The sequence below is a fragment of the Conger conger genome, chromosome 14 (genome assembly GCF_963514075.1).
Source record: "Conger conger chromosome 14, fConCon1.1, whole genome shotgun sequence".
Taxonomy (NCBI): Eukaryota; Metazoa; Chordata; class Actinopteri; order Anguilliformes; family Congridae; genus Conger; species Conger conger.
Window position 1 is genome coordinate 43,541,587 of NC_083773.1, and position 14,906 is coordinate 43,556,492.

At 39.5% G+C, this 14,906-nt stretch overlaps 2 protein-coding genes and 1 non-coding gene across 5 annotated transcripts; 2 read left to right on the top strand and 1 right to left on the bottom strand.

Annotated features, from left to right (window-relative positions):
* Nucleotides 1-4,554: 4,554 nt before the first annotated feature.
* On the bottom strand, nucleotides 4,555-6,967 carry LOC133110605 (cytochrome c oxidase assembly protein COX14 homolog). 3 transcript variants are annotated; one of them, XM_061220823.1, is made up of 2 exons: nucleotides 6,748-6,967; nucleotides 4,555-4,908 (listed from the first exon to the last, which is right to left on the bottom strand). In XM_061220823.1, the coding sequence occupies exon 2, from the start codon at nucleotides 4,889-4,891 to the stop codon at nucleotides 4,724-4,726; it is 168 nt and encodes a 55-aa protein (XP_061076807.1). In that variant the 5' UTR covers nucleotides 4,892-4,908; nucleotides 6,748-6,967; the 3' UTR covers nucleotides 4,555-4,723. The 3 variants fall into 3 exon arrangements, with proteins under 3 accessions (XP_061076807.1, XP_061076806.1, XP_061076808.1); XM_061220822.1 differs by having other exon boundaries at nucleotides 4,555-4,914; nucleotides 6,748-6,936; XM_061220824.1 differs by lacking the exon at nucleotides 6,748-6,967 and adding an exon at nucleotides 5,049-6,320 and having other exon boundaries at nucleotides 4,555-4,914.
* On the top strand, nucleotides 6,941-11,695 carry LOC133110604 (pre-miRNA 5'-monophosphate methyltransferase). Its single transcript, XM_061220821.1, has 2 exons — nucleotides 6,941-7,661; nucleotides 7,944-11,695. Exons 1-2 carry the CDS (start codon nucleotides 7,443-7,445, stop codon nucleotides 8,523-8,525), a joined length of 801 nt encoding a protein of 266 aa, XP_061076805.1. The 5' UTR covers nucleotides 6,941-7,442; the 3' UTR covers nucleotides 8,526-11,695.
* Nucleotides 7,034-7,107, top strand: trnai-aau (transfer RNA isoleucine (anticodon AAU)). Its single transcript has one exon. It is a non-coding gene; the product is annotated as a tRNA-Ile (tRNA).
* Nucleotides 11,696-14,906: the final 3,211 nt, after the last annotated feature.

The window sequence follows — 14,906 nt, forward strand, 5'->3', positions numbered from 1 at the left end:
AAATTACCACAAAACTAAAATACTAAATCAAAATACAAAAAAAACACATTACAAAAGAATCAAAAAGAAAAAACTGCAAACAAAAACATGGCACAAAACATGAAACTGAACTGAAACTATAAAATACACCTGTCTCAAAAAACGCAGGACTTCAAAAGTGTGTCCTCTAACTGCAGAAACTTCCACCATTTATTATTTCGGGGCAGCTGAGCATCAGTCAACTGGCTGCACCTGAAGGAGCCACATTCACGGCCACAACAGCAATGCCAATTCCTTTGTTTTTGCAATACTCTGACTAGATTTGGGATGAGAAAGATGAACACAAGACAAGAGTTCAGAATTTCAGCTTTTATTTCCTGGTATTTTCATCTAGTTAAAATACTTAGAACATAGCACATTTGGTATTACACCACCCAATTTTTAGGTGAGCAAAACTATTGGAACAGAGTACTTTTAAAGTAAATAACACTTAATATTTGGTATCACATCCCTTGTTTGCCATAACTGCATCAAGCCTGCGACCCACTGACACCACCAAACTGTTGCATTCTTCTTTTGTGATGCTTTACCAGACTTTTACTGCAGTCTCTTTCAGTTGTTTATTTTGGGGTTTTTTCCCTTCAACCTCTTCTTAAGGAGGTGAAATGCCTGCTCAATTGGGTTAAGATCTGGTGATTGACTTGGCCAGTCTAAAACATTCAACTTTTTGTTGTGTTGGCAGAGTGTTTTGGGTCATTGTCTTGCTGCATGATGAAGTTCATCCCAATTAGTTTTGACACATTTCTCCATAAGTTAGCTGACCGTTTGTATACTTCTGAATTCATCCTGCTGCTACCATCTTGAGTTATATAATCAATAAAGATTAGTGAGCCCACTCCAGAAGCAGCCATGCAAGCCCAAGCCATGACACTTCCGCCACGGTGCTTCACAGATGAGCTTGTATGTTTTGGATCATGAGCAGATTCCTTCTTTCTCCACACTTTGGCCTTTCCATCACTTTGGTAGAGGTTATGTTATGTCATATGTTATATGTTATAGCCTCTATATTGCTGCTCTCAAGTCTTCTCTAAACAGTTGATTGAGATACCTTCACCCCTGCCCTGTGGAGAAATGGCTTGCTTTCCTCCCAAAGACTGCTCTCTGGTCTTCTATCTTTTCTAACCCAAATGCAGCCCTCACAGGCAAACCCCAAGGCTAAAACCAAGTGTAGACATTCAGTACTATTTATTATTCACCAATCAATCTAACAGGACAGGCAACAAGAAACACCTGTCAGTCATATGTTCCAATACTTTTACATTTGTCTGATACAAAAGGTGATATGTCCTAAGTTGTTTAACAAATCTAGATAAAAATACCAGGAAATAAATGCTGAAATTCTGTGATCTGTGATCTCGTACATCTTTTGACCTCAAACTCAATTGTCCTCAGTGTATTGCTAAAACAAAGGAATTGACCTTGCTGTTCCAATACTTTTGGAGGGGACTGTATGCTTTTGCAAGTCAAGGGAAGTTAACATTGCATTAAAATGAGAAGCAAGGCTTTTCTTAATTCTAAAACCTAACTGACAGGCTTTCGGAATGAATCTTCTCAACTAAGAGGGAAAAAAGACTTTAATATAAAAAATATATTAAAGTTAAGGACAAGTGAATACTTGATTCAAGGCAATCAATCAGTTTACTTGAACTATTTGAGTAAACTGGTTTTACGGAGGTTAATTATTATTATTATTCCAGTCTCCTACAGTGGTTCCCAGGGCTGGACTGGGGCAAAAAATAGGCCCTGCCATTTGGCTCAGACCGGCCCACCACAATCGGTCGGACACCGCCCATCACTACAACATCCTTGCAGTCTGTTCAATATGCATATGATGGATATCTACCATTCATCAAATCATCAGTGTCATGGACAGATCAAGTATACCAATGCAAGTGTGGACCAGTGTACTCACTCACTGTCGACTTATTCCAAGGTGATCAGACATGGCTGCTGAGCAAACAATACCCATACTCATACTGTTAAGTAATTGTTAAAGAAAAAGCTCTGCTCATAGGAATAATTCAAATTATTTAATTTTAAGACGCTCAAGCTGCCAGACGCCCTGGCTAGTTAGCTACATTTTACATCAGTCTAGTCGCGGTAAATCCTCGATCGCGTCGACAATAGTTAATAACAGCACATAATAATGTTCCTGAAACCCCCTGCGATAACGTACGATACTGTACTAAATAAATCTGTGAAGGGACCGGTTTGAAAAGAGCGCTCAAACGGTCTGTCAAAATCAGCGCGCTCGCGCTGTTGCTGGACTAGGCTCATCTAGAGTTAGCAATAGCATTAGCCATTCTGTGCTAACATTCATAAGACCTAGCCCAAAAAATTATGCTAACGTAACGTTGCTTAGTGAGATTTTTTGGGGGCCGCTCGATAACAAAAACATTAAAAATGTTTTTATTTTTATTTTTATTTTTTTATATAAATAAATAAATAATACCGGCCCAAACCGGCCCAAAACTAGACCGGCCCACATGCCCGCGGGCATGTAGACTATATAGCCAGTCCAGCCCTGGTGGTTCCCAAACTATGGGATGCCTGAATACATTAAAAACCAAGTTGCATTTACTTGACGTGTTCAAATATTTCCATTCCATACTTAAGCACCCCCTTTCTTAACACAGGCCTGAAAGTGATGCATATTCAAGTTAAAGTTGCAAAAAATAAACTTAACTTACTATTATACTAAAAATAACTTACTATTCTTGAACCCTTTTGTCTACAGGTGTTATCATGGTCTCTTCTGAAATGTAACCTTTGGGATTTGTTTTCCAAGAGTCAGAATTACTCCATACTACATTTTTTAGTGGATACAGATGCTTGTGGTCATGCCTTGTGTGCTTAGAAATGCAATGTAGCTACAACACTGGATTAATATTTGATGACAATATCGCAAAATGAGCACTCTGCATTGTTTTGTCTATGCTATGTCTAGGTGGATTTCCAAAAGGCCATTATGGGTCTTATGAGATGTAAAATACTAAATGTTCCTGGAAGTGTGCTGAAATTATCCTGAAATGTGTGCTCACTTCCCCCCTCCTTGTCTCCCTCTACCCGGCAGCAGCAGGTCTGGAAGATTGTAAAAACAAAAACAAAAAAAAGTTGAATAATTGCATTTCGTTTTCCTGAACAGTGTTTATCTGTTGATTGTGGTCCATTGATTGAACTTTTCAAATACCCAACCCCATCAACATGTGAAACATCCCTCAATTTCAGATTCCTTTTATTATTCAATATCAGGCCTACACCTTATAAGCCTATTGAGTGATAATATTATATATTATATAAATTATATAATGTAGAATGTAGATGCTCACCGATTGAAAATTCGATCAATCACCGAACATGCTGTGAAGTCAAAGTTGTTCTCCTTTGAAATATTCACTGACAAGTGATTTTTTGCAAGGCCTGAAATTCCTGTTTAAGCATGCATTTCTTTGGGCATAAAATCGCAGGAACTTTCTTTGCTTTCTGTTCGTAACGTTCTACAATTCTCACCAGTCGTCACCATAATAGCATACTGTTCAGCTGCATATGGAGCAAAAGCTATATTGTAGTTCTTCACACATGGAGAGCGGCATTGCCTATACCAGTGGTGTCCAATCTTATCCTAAAAGGGCCGGCGTGGGTGCAGGTTTTTGTTTTAACCCAGCAGTAACACACCTGATTATACTAATGAACTAATCGTGGTCTTTAATCAAGTAACCTTGATGAGTAGAATCAGCTGTCTTAGTCCTGTGCTAAAACAGCAACCTGCACACACACCGGCCCTTTCTGGATGAGATTGGACACCCCTGGTCTATACTGAGATCGCTTAGCCCAGGGGTCAGCAACCCTGGTCCTGGAGAGCCGCAGGGTGTGCTGGCTTTCGTTGTTGCTTGGTATTAATTGATCAATGAAAGCCGTTGATTACAGTTAACTCACCTCACCTGGTTTCTTGGGTCTGAGTCGCTTGCTTATTTGAAGGTGGAGACGAAAGCCAGCACACCCTGCGGCTCTCCAGGACCAGGGTTGCCGACCCCTGGTTTAGCCAGTAACTGGTCTAGCTTATAGGTGGACTTCTCTTGTTCTCCTCTACGAAACGTAGATAGTATTCTTCTGTAGCATTAAGTACTTTTGTAAGTATGCAAAGGCTAAGTAAACAATCGATATTCTATCTCCAAGTTCTCCACGTTTTTGGAATTGAAAACTAAAAACTACTGTGAATTTAACACGACACAGATGCCGACTTCACTGTACTTCGTGTTCTCGGCAGATTTCTAAAGCGCATAGGTGAGAAACCAATCTTGTTTTGCCTCCCCATCTGTTAAGAAATAAGTGGCCGAACAGATCCCTAAAACACGGCATGGTAAAATACAGATGTATTCATTGATAGTTAGATTTTCACGCTTTCGAACGGTATATCCTTTGACCAGATTTATTGAAAATGTCACCGAGGTGAAGAAAAAGAGGAATGCATACAAACAAACCCACTGCGAATAAAGGAGTTAAACTGAAAAACACTTATCCCAGTAAATCAGACATTATTTATTTTCAATTATATATACAACATAATTCGCCGATTTAACTGGAACAGCTGTTACCAAGGCAACAAAACAAGATGCTGGGGTCGAAACAACATTCACTGCGCGAATAACTTCCCATTGATGTTAGAAAGGGGTCAACTTTGACATCAGTCCAAGTCTGATTGATTCTCCGCTTGAAGTTTAAGTTGTTTCTGTCGTTCCATGTAGCGACGTCCTCGCAAGACACACAAGTAGCCAGCGTAGACCGTCAGCAGCATCATGGATCCCGAGAACATCTTGTATCCCACGTCGGCAATCCTCTTCCCGGAAAGCATGGCGGCTATTTTCTTACCTAAAGCTCAAAGCACAGAAAGGAAAACTATTATTAAGACTGACAAAATAAAATTGCACTAAATGCAACTTCTCTAAATAGGATACAATTACGAATTACTCTGCATCGTCGGTGGTGCTAGATACCCATTAGCTACCTACCTACATGCAGTCCCCTCCAAAAGTATTAGAACAGCAAGGTCAATTCCTTTGTTTTTGCTATACATTGAAGACAATTGAGTTTGAGGTCAAACGATGTACACATCCGAATTTCAGCTTTTATTTCGTGGTATTTAAAAAGAAATCTAGATTTGTTAAACAACTTTGAACATACCACCTTTTGTATCAGACCACCTAATTTTTAGGTGAGCAAAAGTATTGGAACATGTGACTGACAGGTGTTTCTTGTTGCCCAGAATTGTCCCGTTAGATTGATGGGTTAATAAATAATTCTGACTGTCTACTCTTGGTTTTAGCCTTGGGTTTTGCCTGTGAGGACTGCATTTGTGTTAGAAAAGATAAACCAACATGAAGACCAGAGAGCAGTCTTTGGGAGAAACGCAAATCATTTTGAAGCTTAGAAAAGAGGGGAAATCAATCAGCCATTGCAGAACTGTTGGGGATAGCTTGTGCAACAACTTGGAATGTCCTGAAAAATAAAGAAACCGCTAGTGTACTGAGCAACAGACATTAACAGGTCGACCAAGGAAAACGATTGCAGTTGATGACAGAAACATTGTGAGAGCTGTGAAAAAAACCCCAAAACGTCAGTCAGTGACATCACAAACAATCTCCACAGGGCAGGGGCTGTGGCTATACCACAAGATGCAAAAGTAGAAAGAATCAGAAGGCGATAACGATTTTCAAATAAGTACTACTACCGAAACAAACAACTACTGAAAGAGGCTGCAGTAAAAGCCTGGAAATCTGCGGCACTAAAAAGTATCACAAAAGAAGAATGCAACAGTTTGGTGATGTCAATGGGTCGCAGGCTTGATAAGGTTATTGAAAGCAAGGGATATGCTACCAAATATTTACTGTCATTTACTTTCATTTACTTATACTCTGTTCCAATACTTTTGCTCACCTAACATTGTGTGGTATGATACCAAAGGTGCTATGTTGCAAGTAGTTTAACACATCTAGATGTCAATACCAGGAAATAAAAGCTGAAATTCTGAACACTCGTGTTCATATTTTTATCAACCCCAAATGTATTCAGTCTATTCAAAGGAATTGGCCTCGCTGTCCCAATATTTTTGGAGAGGACTGTAAATACTCTTTCCAATGTAGCTATGATAGGAGAAAATAAGTTGTTGCGCAGCATCAAACAATAAATCCCAAACAGGGCGCAATTCAGGTAATTATAACGTTTGTAGCCACCGAAGCTATTCCCGGTGTGTAAATTAGCTACATATATAGGCTACGGTTGTAGCGGGCGTTCAGCGTTAAATTCGCGTGTTAAATATGTCCAAACAATGTTACACTCGAAAAATGTCCTATTCTAGCCTGCAGACTATTGTAAAATGTACCGCTCTGGTGATTCGTCACTCCAGAAGTTAGCTTCCCACCCGTCTCCTCCCATATAGCCAATTAACTTGGCTTTTCTACTTAGACTAAGTTACTTACTTGTTTCTATTATAACGCAGGACGATTGTGTACACTGACTGGTAGGTAACTTAGCTGTGGGGGTATTATGTTTCCCGTATTTGCATTGGATAGCTAGCCTGTTAGCTGAGCAACTATATTTTATTCACATGCTGACATCGTCACTACGTGACAAATCGATTTAGCTAGATAAGCGCAGACTTATTTTAGACTGATACACTCTATAGCTAACGAAATAATGTACCTCACATACCTTCCAACAAAGAAAACAGAAAAATACACCGTGATAACTTCGCTCAATGTCACCGTGAAGCGAATGTAGCGTTGGGCCCAGAGACTATGTTGGGCAGCATCCAAAAACCACGTGATATCTTGCAAACTATGGGTACTCGGAAGGGAAAACTGCGTCAATATAATTTTCTTTTCATACGGTCTGTGGTCAGGAGGACGTCTAAATATGTCTGAAGACTGTTCAGACAAAATAAATCATTTTGATGGCGTTTTCTGAATTAGAAATGGTAACGCACTCAGCCCTATCTGGCCGGTTAGCTCAGTTGGTTAGAGCGTGGTGCTAATAACGCCAAGGTCGCGGGTTCGATCCCCGTACTGGCCATTAAACTTTTGTTTAGACCTTCGGGAAAAGTAGAAGCTTGATTTTTCATTACAAGTAGAAAAAAAAAGTTTAAAATTTCATTTTTACATTGAATTTACATTTCAATTCGTGAATCTAAGACAATTGTTTTATGCAACATTATAAGAACGAGCTAACGGGTTTAAATAACCTAGACATAACATAGTCTTACATTTAGATTTTAGGATCAGTTTAGGTGGACGTTTTTTGTTTTTAGTCGGCAGGACAAATTACGAGTAACTCCTGTGCTGCCGGGCTTGAAATACTGTAAGCACCATTTCCCCCCGGACTCTTTTTATTGTCGGACGGTTCGGATAATGATGGCAGCAGCAGCGATGGCTGATTGCGAAGTCACAGACGAAAGTAATGACCCTGGAGCAGCACCATTCGGAAATTTTATAAATTACTATGCGTTCAATCCTCCAGAGAACCGCATGAGTCTCATACCGAGCACATTGCTTCAAGATATCGGATACAGCGTTGAGAGTAGCGTTAGCGACACCGTACTTCTGCTTGACGTGGGGTGTAATTCTGGGGTGAGTCATTTAACTTAATGTCACCAAAACATGTATCTTTGCCTAATATTAGCGTTATTTTATAATGACAAAAGCCTTAGCCTATATGGTTGAGAGGGCGAGTTTTCATAATACATTTGCCTGAAATACAAATAGTACAACCTACTCTCTATCGAGCAACATTCGCTAATATCACTGTATTATGTGATACGTTGGCCTATATCCACACCGACTGGTCACTACTTTTAGCCGCATTTAACCATTTACTTTTAAAGAGTCGCTAATTCTCTTTCAATTAAGCAGGATTTAAGTGTGGCCCTCTTCACGCATCTGCAAGGCCGCCGCGCTAGTGATGATGCGGCTGAGTCTAGGAAGCTTCACCTGCTTGGTGTCGACCTGGATGAAGACCTTATTCTCCGGGCGGAGCAGTCCAACCCTTTCCCGGAAAACATATCCTTTATTCCTCTAGACATCACGCATGATTTGGACAGTCGGACACAGCTGGAGAGTTACTTGGCGAGGTTTGGGCGCTCGCGCTTTCACCTGTGCGCCTGCCTGGCCGTCACCATGTGGGTGCATCTGAACCACGGCGACGCAGCCCTGCTGGACCTCCTCACTCGCCTGGCCTCCTTCAGCGACCACCTTCTCCTGGAGGCCCAGCCGTGGAAGTGCTACCGCTCTGCGGCCCGCCGGCTGCGCAAATTGGGCCGTCGCGACTTTGATCACTTCAAGACACTGGAAATCCGAGGGGACATAACGGAACGGGCCAAAGAGCACCTGGAGAGAAGCTGTGGTATGGAGTTATTGCGCAGCTTCGGCAGCACGGTTTGGGACCGTAAATTGCTACTCTTCGGCAAACGGAAAATGATGCGGGGAGAAATATGAGTCTTATTATAATATTACTCGCCATTACTGCGACCGTATTTGGCAAATTGAGTGACGCTGTCATTTATTTTCCTTCTGGGAATATTCGAGGAGATCGGTTACACTAGAGCCAAACGGAACACTGTTTTACAAATGTTTCAACAATTGTATAAAAAATGATAATTAATTCTCATATGCAGTATCTGTCTTGTGAAGCACAGAATATTTTTTATATTGTGTGTGTATGCTGTATGTGCCGCTGTGTGACCACAAGGTGGCGGTGGTGTAGCCTGAGCGGACTGCCTGAGCCCACGAACCATGTAATTAACACAATTTCCTGTGACCCACTTCGAATGAAATGTTTTATACAAGTAGCTTATTCATGTTACAATGGATATTATAGATTAACGTAATGTGAGAATTCCTTGGAAATGGCTAAGGGCATTTAAAATGGTTTATTTCATAGAATACAATGAAAGTTTTACCCTTGAAAGTTGTGGAAAGCTTTACTTTCTTTGCGCCTTCTGTGGCGAGGTTACATGGCAGTTATTTTTAACGGCTATCTATTCTAATTTACGAACAAACAGTATTTACAAACAGTAAGTATTTGGACAGTTGGTACAATTTCTGTCCTTCTGGCTCTGTCGTCCAGGACAATGGATTTGAAATGGAACGATAAAAGTCAGGTTTAAAGTGTAGACTGTCCCCTTTAATTTGAGGTTCATGCATGTAGGAATCACCCCCCCCCCCTTCATTTTAGGGGAACAAATGTAATTGGATGGTTGGCTTCTCATCTGCTTCTGAATAGGAAGGTGTCCTCAATCACTTCCTTACTGCAGGTATAAGAAAGCTTTCAGTATCTAGCCTTCATTCTAGGCTTTTGATTGACTTTGGAGTCTGTTATTGGCATTTGTCAACATGAGGCCCAGAGGCAGAGACAGTCAAGGAAGCCATTATGAGGGTGAGGAAAAATTTTTAAATAAATACAGAGCTAAAGAATAGAAATTGTACCAGTTGTCCAAATACATATGCAGTGTATCTTGAACAATGTTGTACCTGATCGAGAGATGGGGCCTGTATTCTTTCACTGGGGCTTATACATACAATAGGTTGGTAATGGCAATACATGGGAACATATGTGCAAAGTAACTACACAATAATGGTTGAGTTCACCAAGAGTTACCTTGCATGAACCCAAATATATCACAAAAACTCTTGTATTGGTGAAACAACATGATGCCTCCACCTAATAAGCATAGACACCTGACATGTATCAAGGTCTTAATTTGGAAACTTGAATATAATGTGCCCACACAAAGAATGTGACGGTGAATGTGTGGACATTAATTTCCACATGTGTGTCTGCCTGATTTCCACTTAAGCAGTTCAGCCTCAGGAACTCCCTCTCTCGCAGAGAGTGGGAAGGAACCCACAGTTTGATTTCTACAGTGTTATTGTAGCCAGCACTGTTAGATCACATTGCATTACATCACATTACATTACATTATTGGCCCGACTTATCCAGAGCGACATACAGTTGATTAGACTAAGCAGGAGACAATCCCCTGGAGCAATGCCTTGCTTAAGGGCCTAACGCCTGTGCAGATCTTATTGTGGCTGCATCGGGGATTGAACCAATTACCTTATGGGTCCCAGTCATGTGCCCTAACCACTACACTACAGACTGTTTTGTATTTTGTATTACATCAATGAAAGACAAATAAGGAGATTTTTTTTTTAAAGCAGGATAAAGAGCAAAATAACTGATGCAATATATTTTTTGGAAATCTTTTCTTTTTTCATGAAACTCGTTTGTTTGCTTTAGTCCATAGTGACATGTTTTACGTGAATATTGTTTGCTTTAATCCATAGCAACATAATTGATGTGAACAAGAAGCCCAAAAAATCAGACCACGTAGAATTGCGAGACCATTTTTGCATTACGGAGAGGTCAAAGGTCAGAGGATGGAATTATGTCACATGGGACATGTGACAAGCAGGCTGCCTGTTCATTCATTGGTCAAAATGACGAGGCAGTGCTGATAGCTATACAGGTCTTGCAAATAATCATAATAATAAATCTAATTATGTGCTTTTCATTTAATGAACAATCTCAAAGTGCTACATGAAAGGATACTATGATAAAGGTGCTTTACTAAACAATGATAAAAATAATAAAAACAAAAACTAGGTTTATATAAACCATACAATGATTAGGCAAACACTGAATTATCACATCAAGCATTTCCATTTTTACTTGGAGTGTAAAATGGAGGTAGCTATGAATCTCAGTGGTGTGTGAGGTAATGTGTAAGAGGTGGATGTTATTAAAAAGCAGTGCCATGTCAAACTATTTTGTGAAATTATTTTAGTTTGGTGACAGGCAGATGTATGAACAAACAACTAACAAAATGTTTGGCTATTGTTTTGTAACACTGGTTACTTCAGTCCGAATAAAGCCTGTTTTTTCCCTCGTCGAGCAGGAGAAACTCAAAGGAGGTCATTGAGCTTTCACTCTGGCTGGTGGAAAACTCAGAGTAGGAGTTCAGTAGTTTCTTATTACTGGGTCCGTTCCTGCTGCCGTGGTACATGGTCGTATGTATGCGGTGTATCCTAGATAACATGGGTAATTGGTATAGGGTATAATTGGCAAGTAATCTTAAATTAATGAATAATAATAAATAAATACTGTTACTGTCACCCTCCTGTCAGTTTTGACCAGTCTGGCCATTATCCTCTGAGCTCTCTAATGAGTTATGTTTCTGCTCACAGAACTGCTGCTCACTGGATGTTTTTTGTCCCAGGTGATCAGCAGTTTCTCAAACCACCCTGTCTAGCACCAACAATCATTGCATGGTCAAAGTCACTTAGATACATTTTTTCTCCCCATTCTGATGGTTGATGTGAACATTAACTGAAGTTCCTGACCCGTATCTGCATTATTTTATGCATTGCACTGCTGTCACATGATTAGCTGATTAGATTATGACATGAATAAGTAAGTGTACAGGTGTTACTAATAAAGTGCTCAGTGAGTGTATGTTGCTTGCAGTAAAACACGCCAGTTGCACTGCAATCAAGACTTGATTATCTTCTTAGACAAATGAAAAAGACCTTGTGTAGGCTAAGTGCATTATCAATAACAAAGGAGAACTGCTGTATAAGAATAAAGACATTGCTGATGCATTAAATGGCTACTTTGTTGAGAGTTTTACCAGGGAGGAGGTTACTAGTAGGCCGGAAAGCATACTGAATACTAAATGTCTTTGCCAATATTGAGATGGGGATAAAGAAGTACTAAATACATTACATAAACTAATAAGGCAGAAGCCCCCCATGGCATACTCACAAGGGTACTCAAAGTGTTAAGTGAGATAATGTTTAAACCACTGGCAAGTATTTTTAGACTTTAGAAACTGAAGAAATACCGGAAGACTGAAAACAAGGTAATATAATACCAATATATAAGAAAGGGGACCTTTCTAGGAAACTACAGGCCTGTCAGTCTAACTTGTATCACATGTAAAATACTGGAATCTAGAGACAAACTGGAATTAATTCTTGAAAATAATAAGCAAGCTCATTTTTGGGGAAGGTACCAGACTCACCATTGAATCCAGTAAGTCCTTGATTATTTGTCCAGTATTGTTTAAAATAGCATGCATAGAAACTTTACTTGCTCTAGTCCAGGGGTCGGCAACCCTGGTCCTGGAGAGCCGCAGGGTGTGCTGGCTTTCGTTGTTACTTGGCATTAATTGATCAATGAAAGCCGTTGATTGCACAGTTAACTCACCTCACCTGGTTTCTTGGGTCTGAATCGGTTGCTTATTTTAAGGTGGAGACGAAAGCCAGCACACCCTGCGGCTCTCCAGGACCAGGGTTGCCGACCCCTGCTCTAGTCTGATACATTTTTATTTTTCAATTTGGAAATTTGGTCACTTGGAGATCCACAGTAACCTATCGAGAGTAAAAGTGTTGATTTAATAGGAACTGGGACATACTTTGGCAGAGGTTTGACTATTGGGAGAGTTTATATTCATGAAAAGAGAAGATGGAAGATTTACTGTGTCGTGTCAAACCATTCTGTGAATGCTCAAATCGGTTTTTACCGATATTTGATAATTTGACTATGTTCTGGGGTTGTGTGGCAGCTGGGGGCACAGGAATATTGTGCAAGTGGAAGGGAGAGTGGATTCTAGAGGCTAATGTTCAATGGTCAGCCCAGACATTGAAGTTGAAGAGCAGTTTGGTGTTCCAGCAAGACAATGATCCAAAGCACACCTCCAAATTAACCATTAAGTACCTCCAGGGAAGAGGGATGAAAGTTTTGAAATGGCGCCACAGTCCTCAGACTTGATTATTATAAAAAATCTGTGGAGAGATCTCACATATGCTGTACATGCAAAGAGGCCGAAGAATATGGTGTTCTGCCAGGAAGAATGGGGAAAAATTCAGAGGAGGAGTTCAAAAGTATTAACTGACAAGGTTCCCAAACTTTTGCACAGGGCCTTTTTCCTTTTTTAATTTATTTTGAAACTGTAAAAAAAAGAAAACTTGCTTTAAAATGTGAAGAAATGTGTCATGTTTAACATTATACAATTTAGAGGTCAGGTTTGCTTCTGTTTACTTAAATATTAATCGCAAAAGGCTTTTTGACCAGGGGTTCCCAAATCTTTACACACTGCTGTACTGTAAATGCAGCAGAATTCAACGTGGAGTGCTTTCATTTCTCTGTAGTACTTTAATAATTTACCAAGTAAATTCAATTTAGTTATTTAAACTGACTTATACTATCCTGGAGTTTGGACCCACCCTGATTTATATCAACATGTTCAGAAAGCAAATTCTTATTATCTAAGAATAAATTAGTTTGTGCCATCTCTACTGGAGGTGCTATGAGTCATTAAAATTACCCATGAGTGCAGACATAATGGAATCCAATGGTGAATCTTGCAAGCTGGGGTCTGTTTATTTTCTCAATTTTGTGTCTCGTCTAGAACCAGTCCTTTCATTTGTTCATCATTTACCATTTGTCTAATCCAATCTAAGCCAAATAAATATGTTGAATGCTAATACTTTGGATGCAAGCAAAATCTTAACACACTCCTACTCTTGAAACTTGCCAATAAGCAAAACACATAATCGCATGAAATAATTTCTCTATAAATCTATTTGTGAAAATCAATATTTCTCGAATTTGCTGGTGCTTTAATAGGTTTTCAAATTATGTATAACATGATGTTTCTCATACTAATATAATTAAGGAACCATGCTATGAATATCATAATGAATATTAATTAGTTTCAGAGCATTATGTATGCCTCCACAACACACCATTTGCCTTTTGTCTTATTTGTAAAAATCATTTAAGCAGATCAGATTTTTGTTACAACCATGAGTCATTTTTATTTACCTGCACTTGATTACATCTCACATTCATATTATTCAAATTGCATAGAAGTTGTCCACTAAACAGAAAACATATTAAGCACACAGACATTTTGCAGATTAAACATGAAGCAAGTCCCCACATTTCACCCAAATAGATAAGTTTTATACCTTATCTATTCAATTCTCATTATCACATTTTTAGGTGTGGTGCTGTTTTGACTTTGGGAAAAGAGTGTTGGCTTACAGCAAGTATTGTTTTCTGAATAGGCATTGTCTTCGCCATTGTTTCTATCCAAACCTTAGACTGACATTTGAATACCTGCATTCATGTGTGCCCTCTGACTAAAGACAAGGTCATAAATGATGTAGATGCAGGCTGAGCTCTGAAGAGTGGTGTTGCATGATGCCTCAAAAAAGTCCGTACAGATATTAGGAAGTTTTTTTTTTGTTTGTTTGTTTTTTCACACAGTGAGTGGTCAATGTGTGGAATAGCCTGCCAGTACATGTAGTGGAGGCAGAAACACTGGGGGTTTTCAAAACCTTGCAGGCTTGATACGGTGTCAGATTCTATTTAGCTTTCAGGCATGTTAGGCAGTAGGTAAACTTAGGCGTAGGAATAGTCGATAGTTGCTGGGATGAATGGCCTGTTCTTGCCTTTACCTTATGTTATGTTTAATTCACAGGTTTTATCTGCTGTCCTGAAGGAGGCTGCAGGAGGAAAATCTCTAATATTATACAATACATCCAGAATCAGCTAAATCTAATATATTAATCACAAAAAAGAGTTCTAAGTGAAATGTTTTCATCAGCATTAACACGAACATCAGCCTGCTCTACATCAAGGTATAAGCACAGATCTCTGACTTTTACAGTTAGAATGATTCCAGAAATGTGCCCCTTAATATAATAATATAATAATATATAATTTTCATATTTGAGTGGTTGAGCATAGGAATATGTCCGTCAACAGACTTGCCTGATGTAAACACACAAGGACCCAGTTCACCCCTG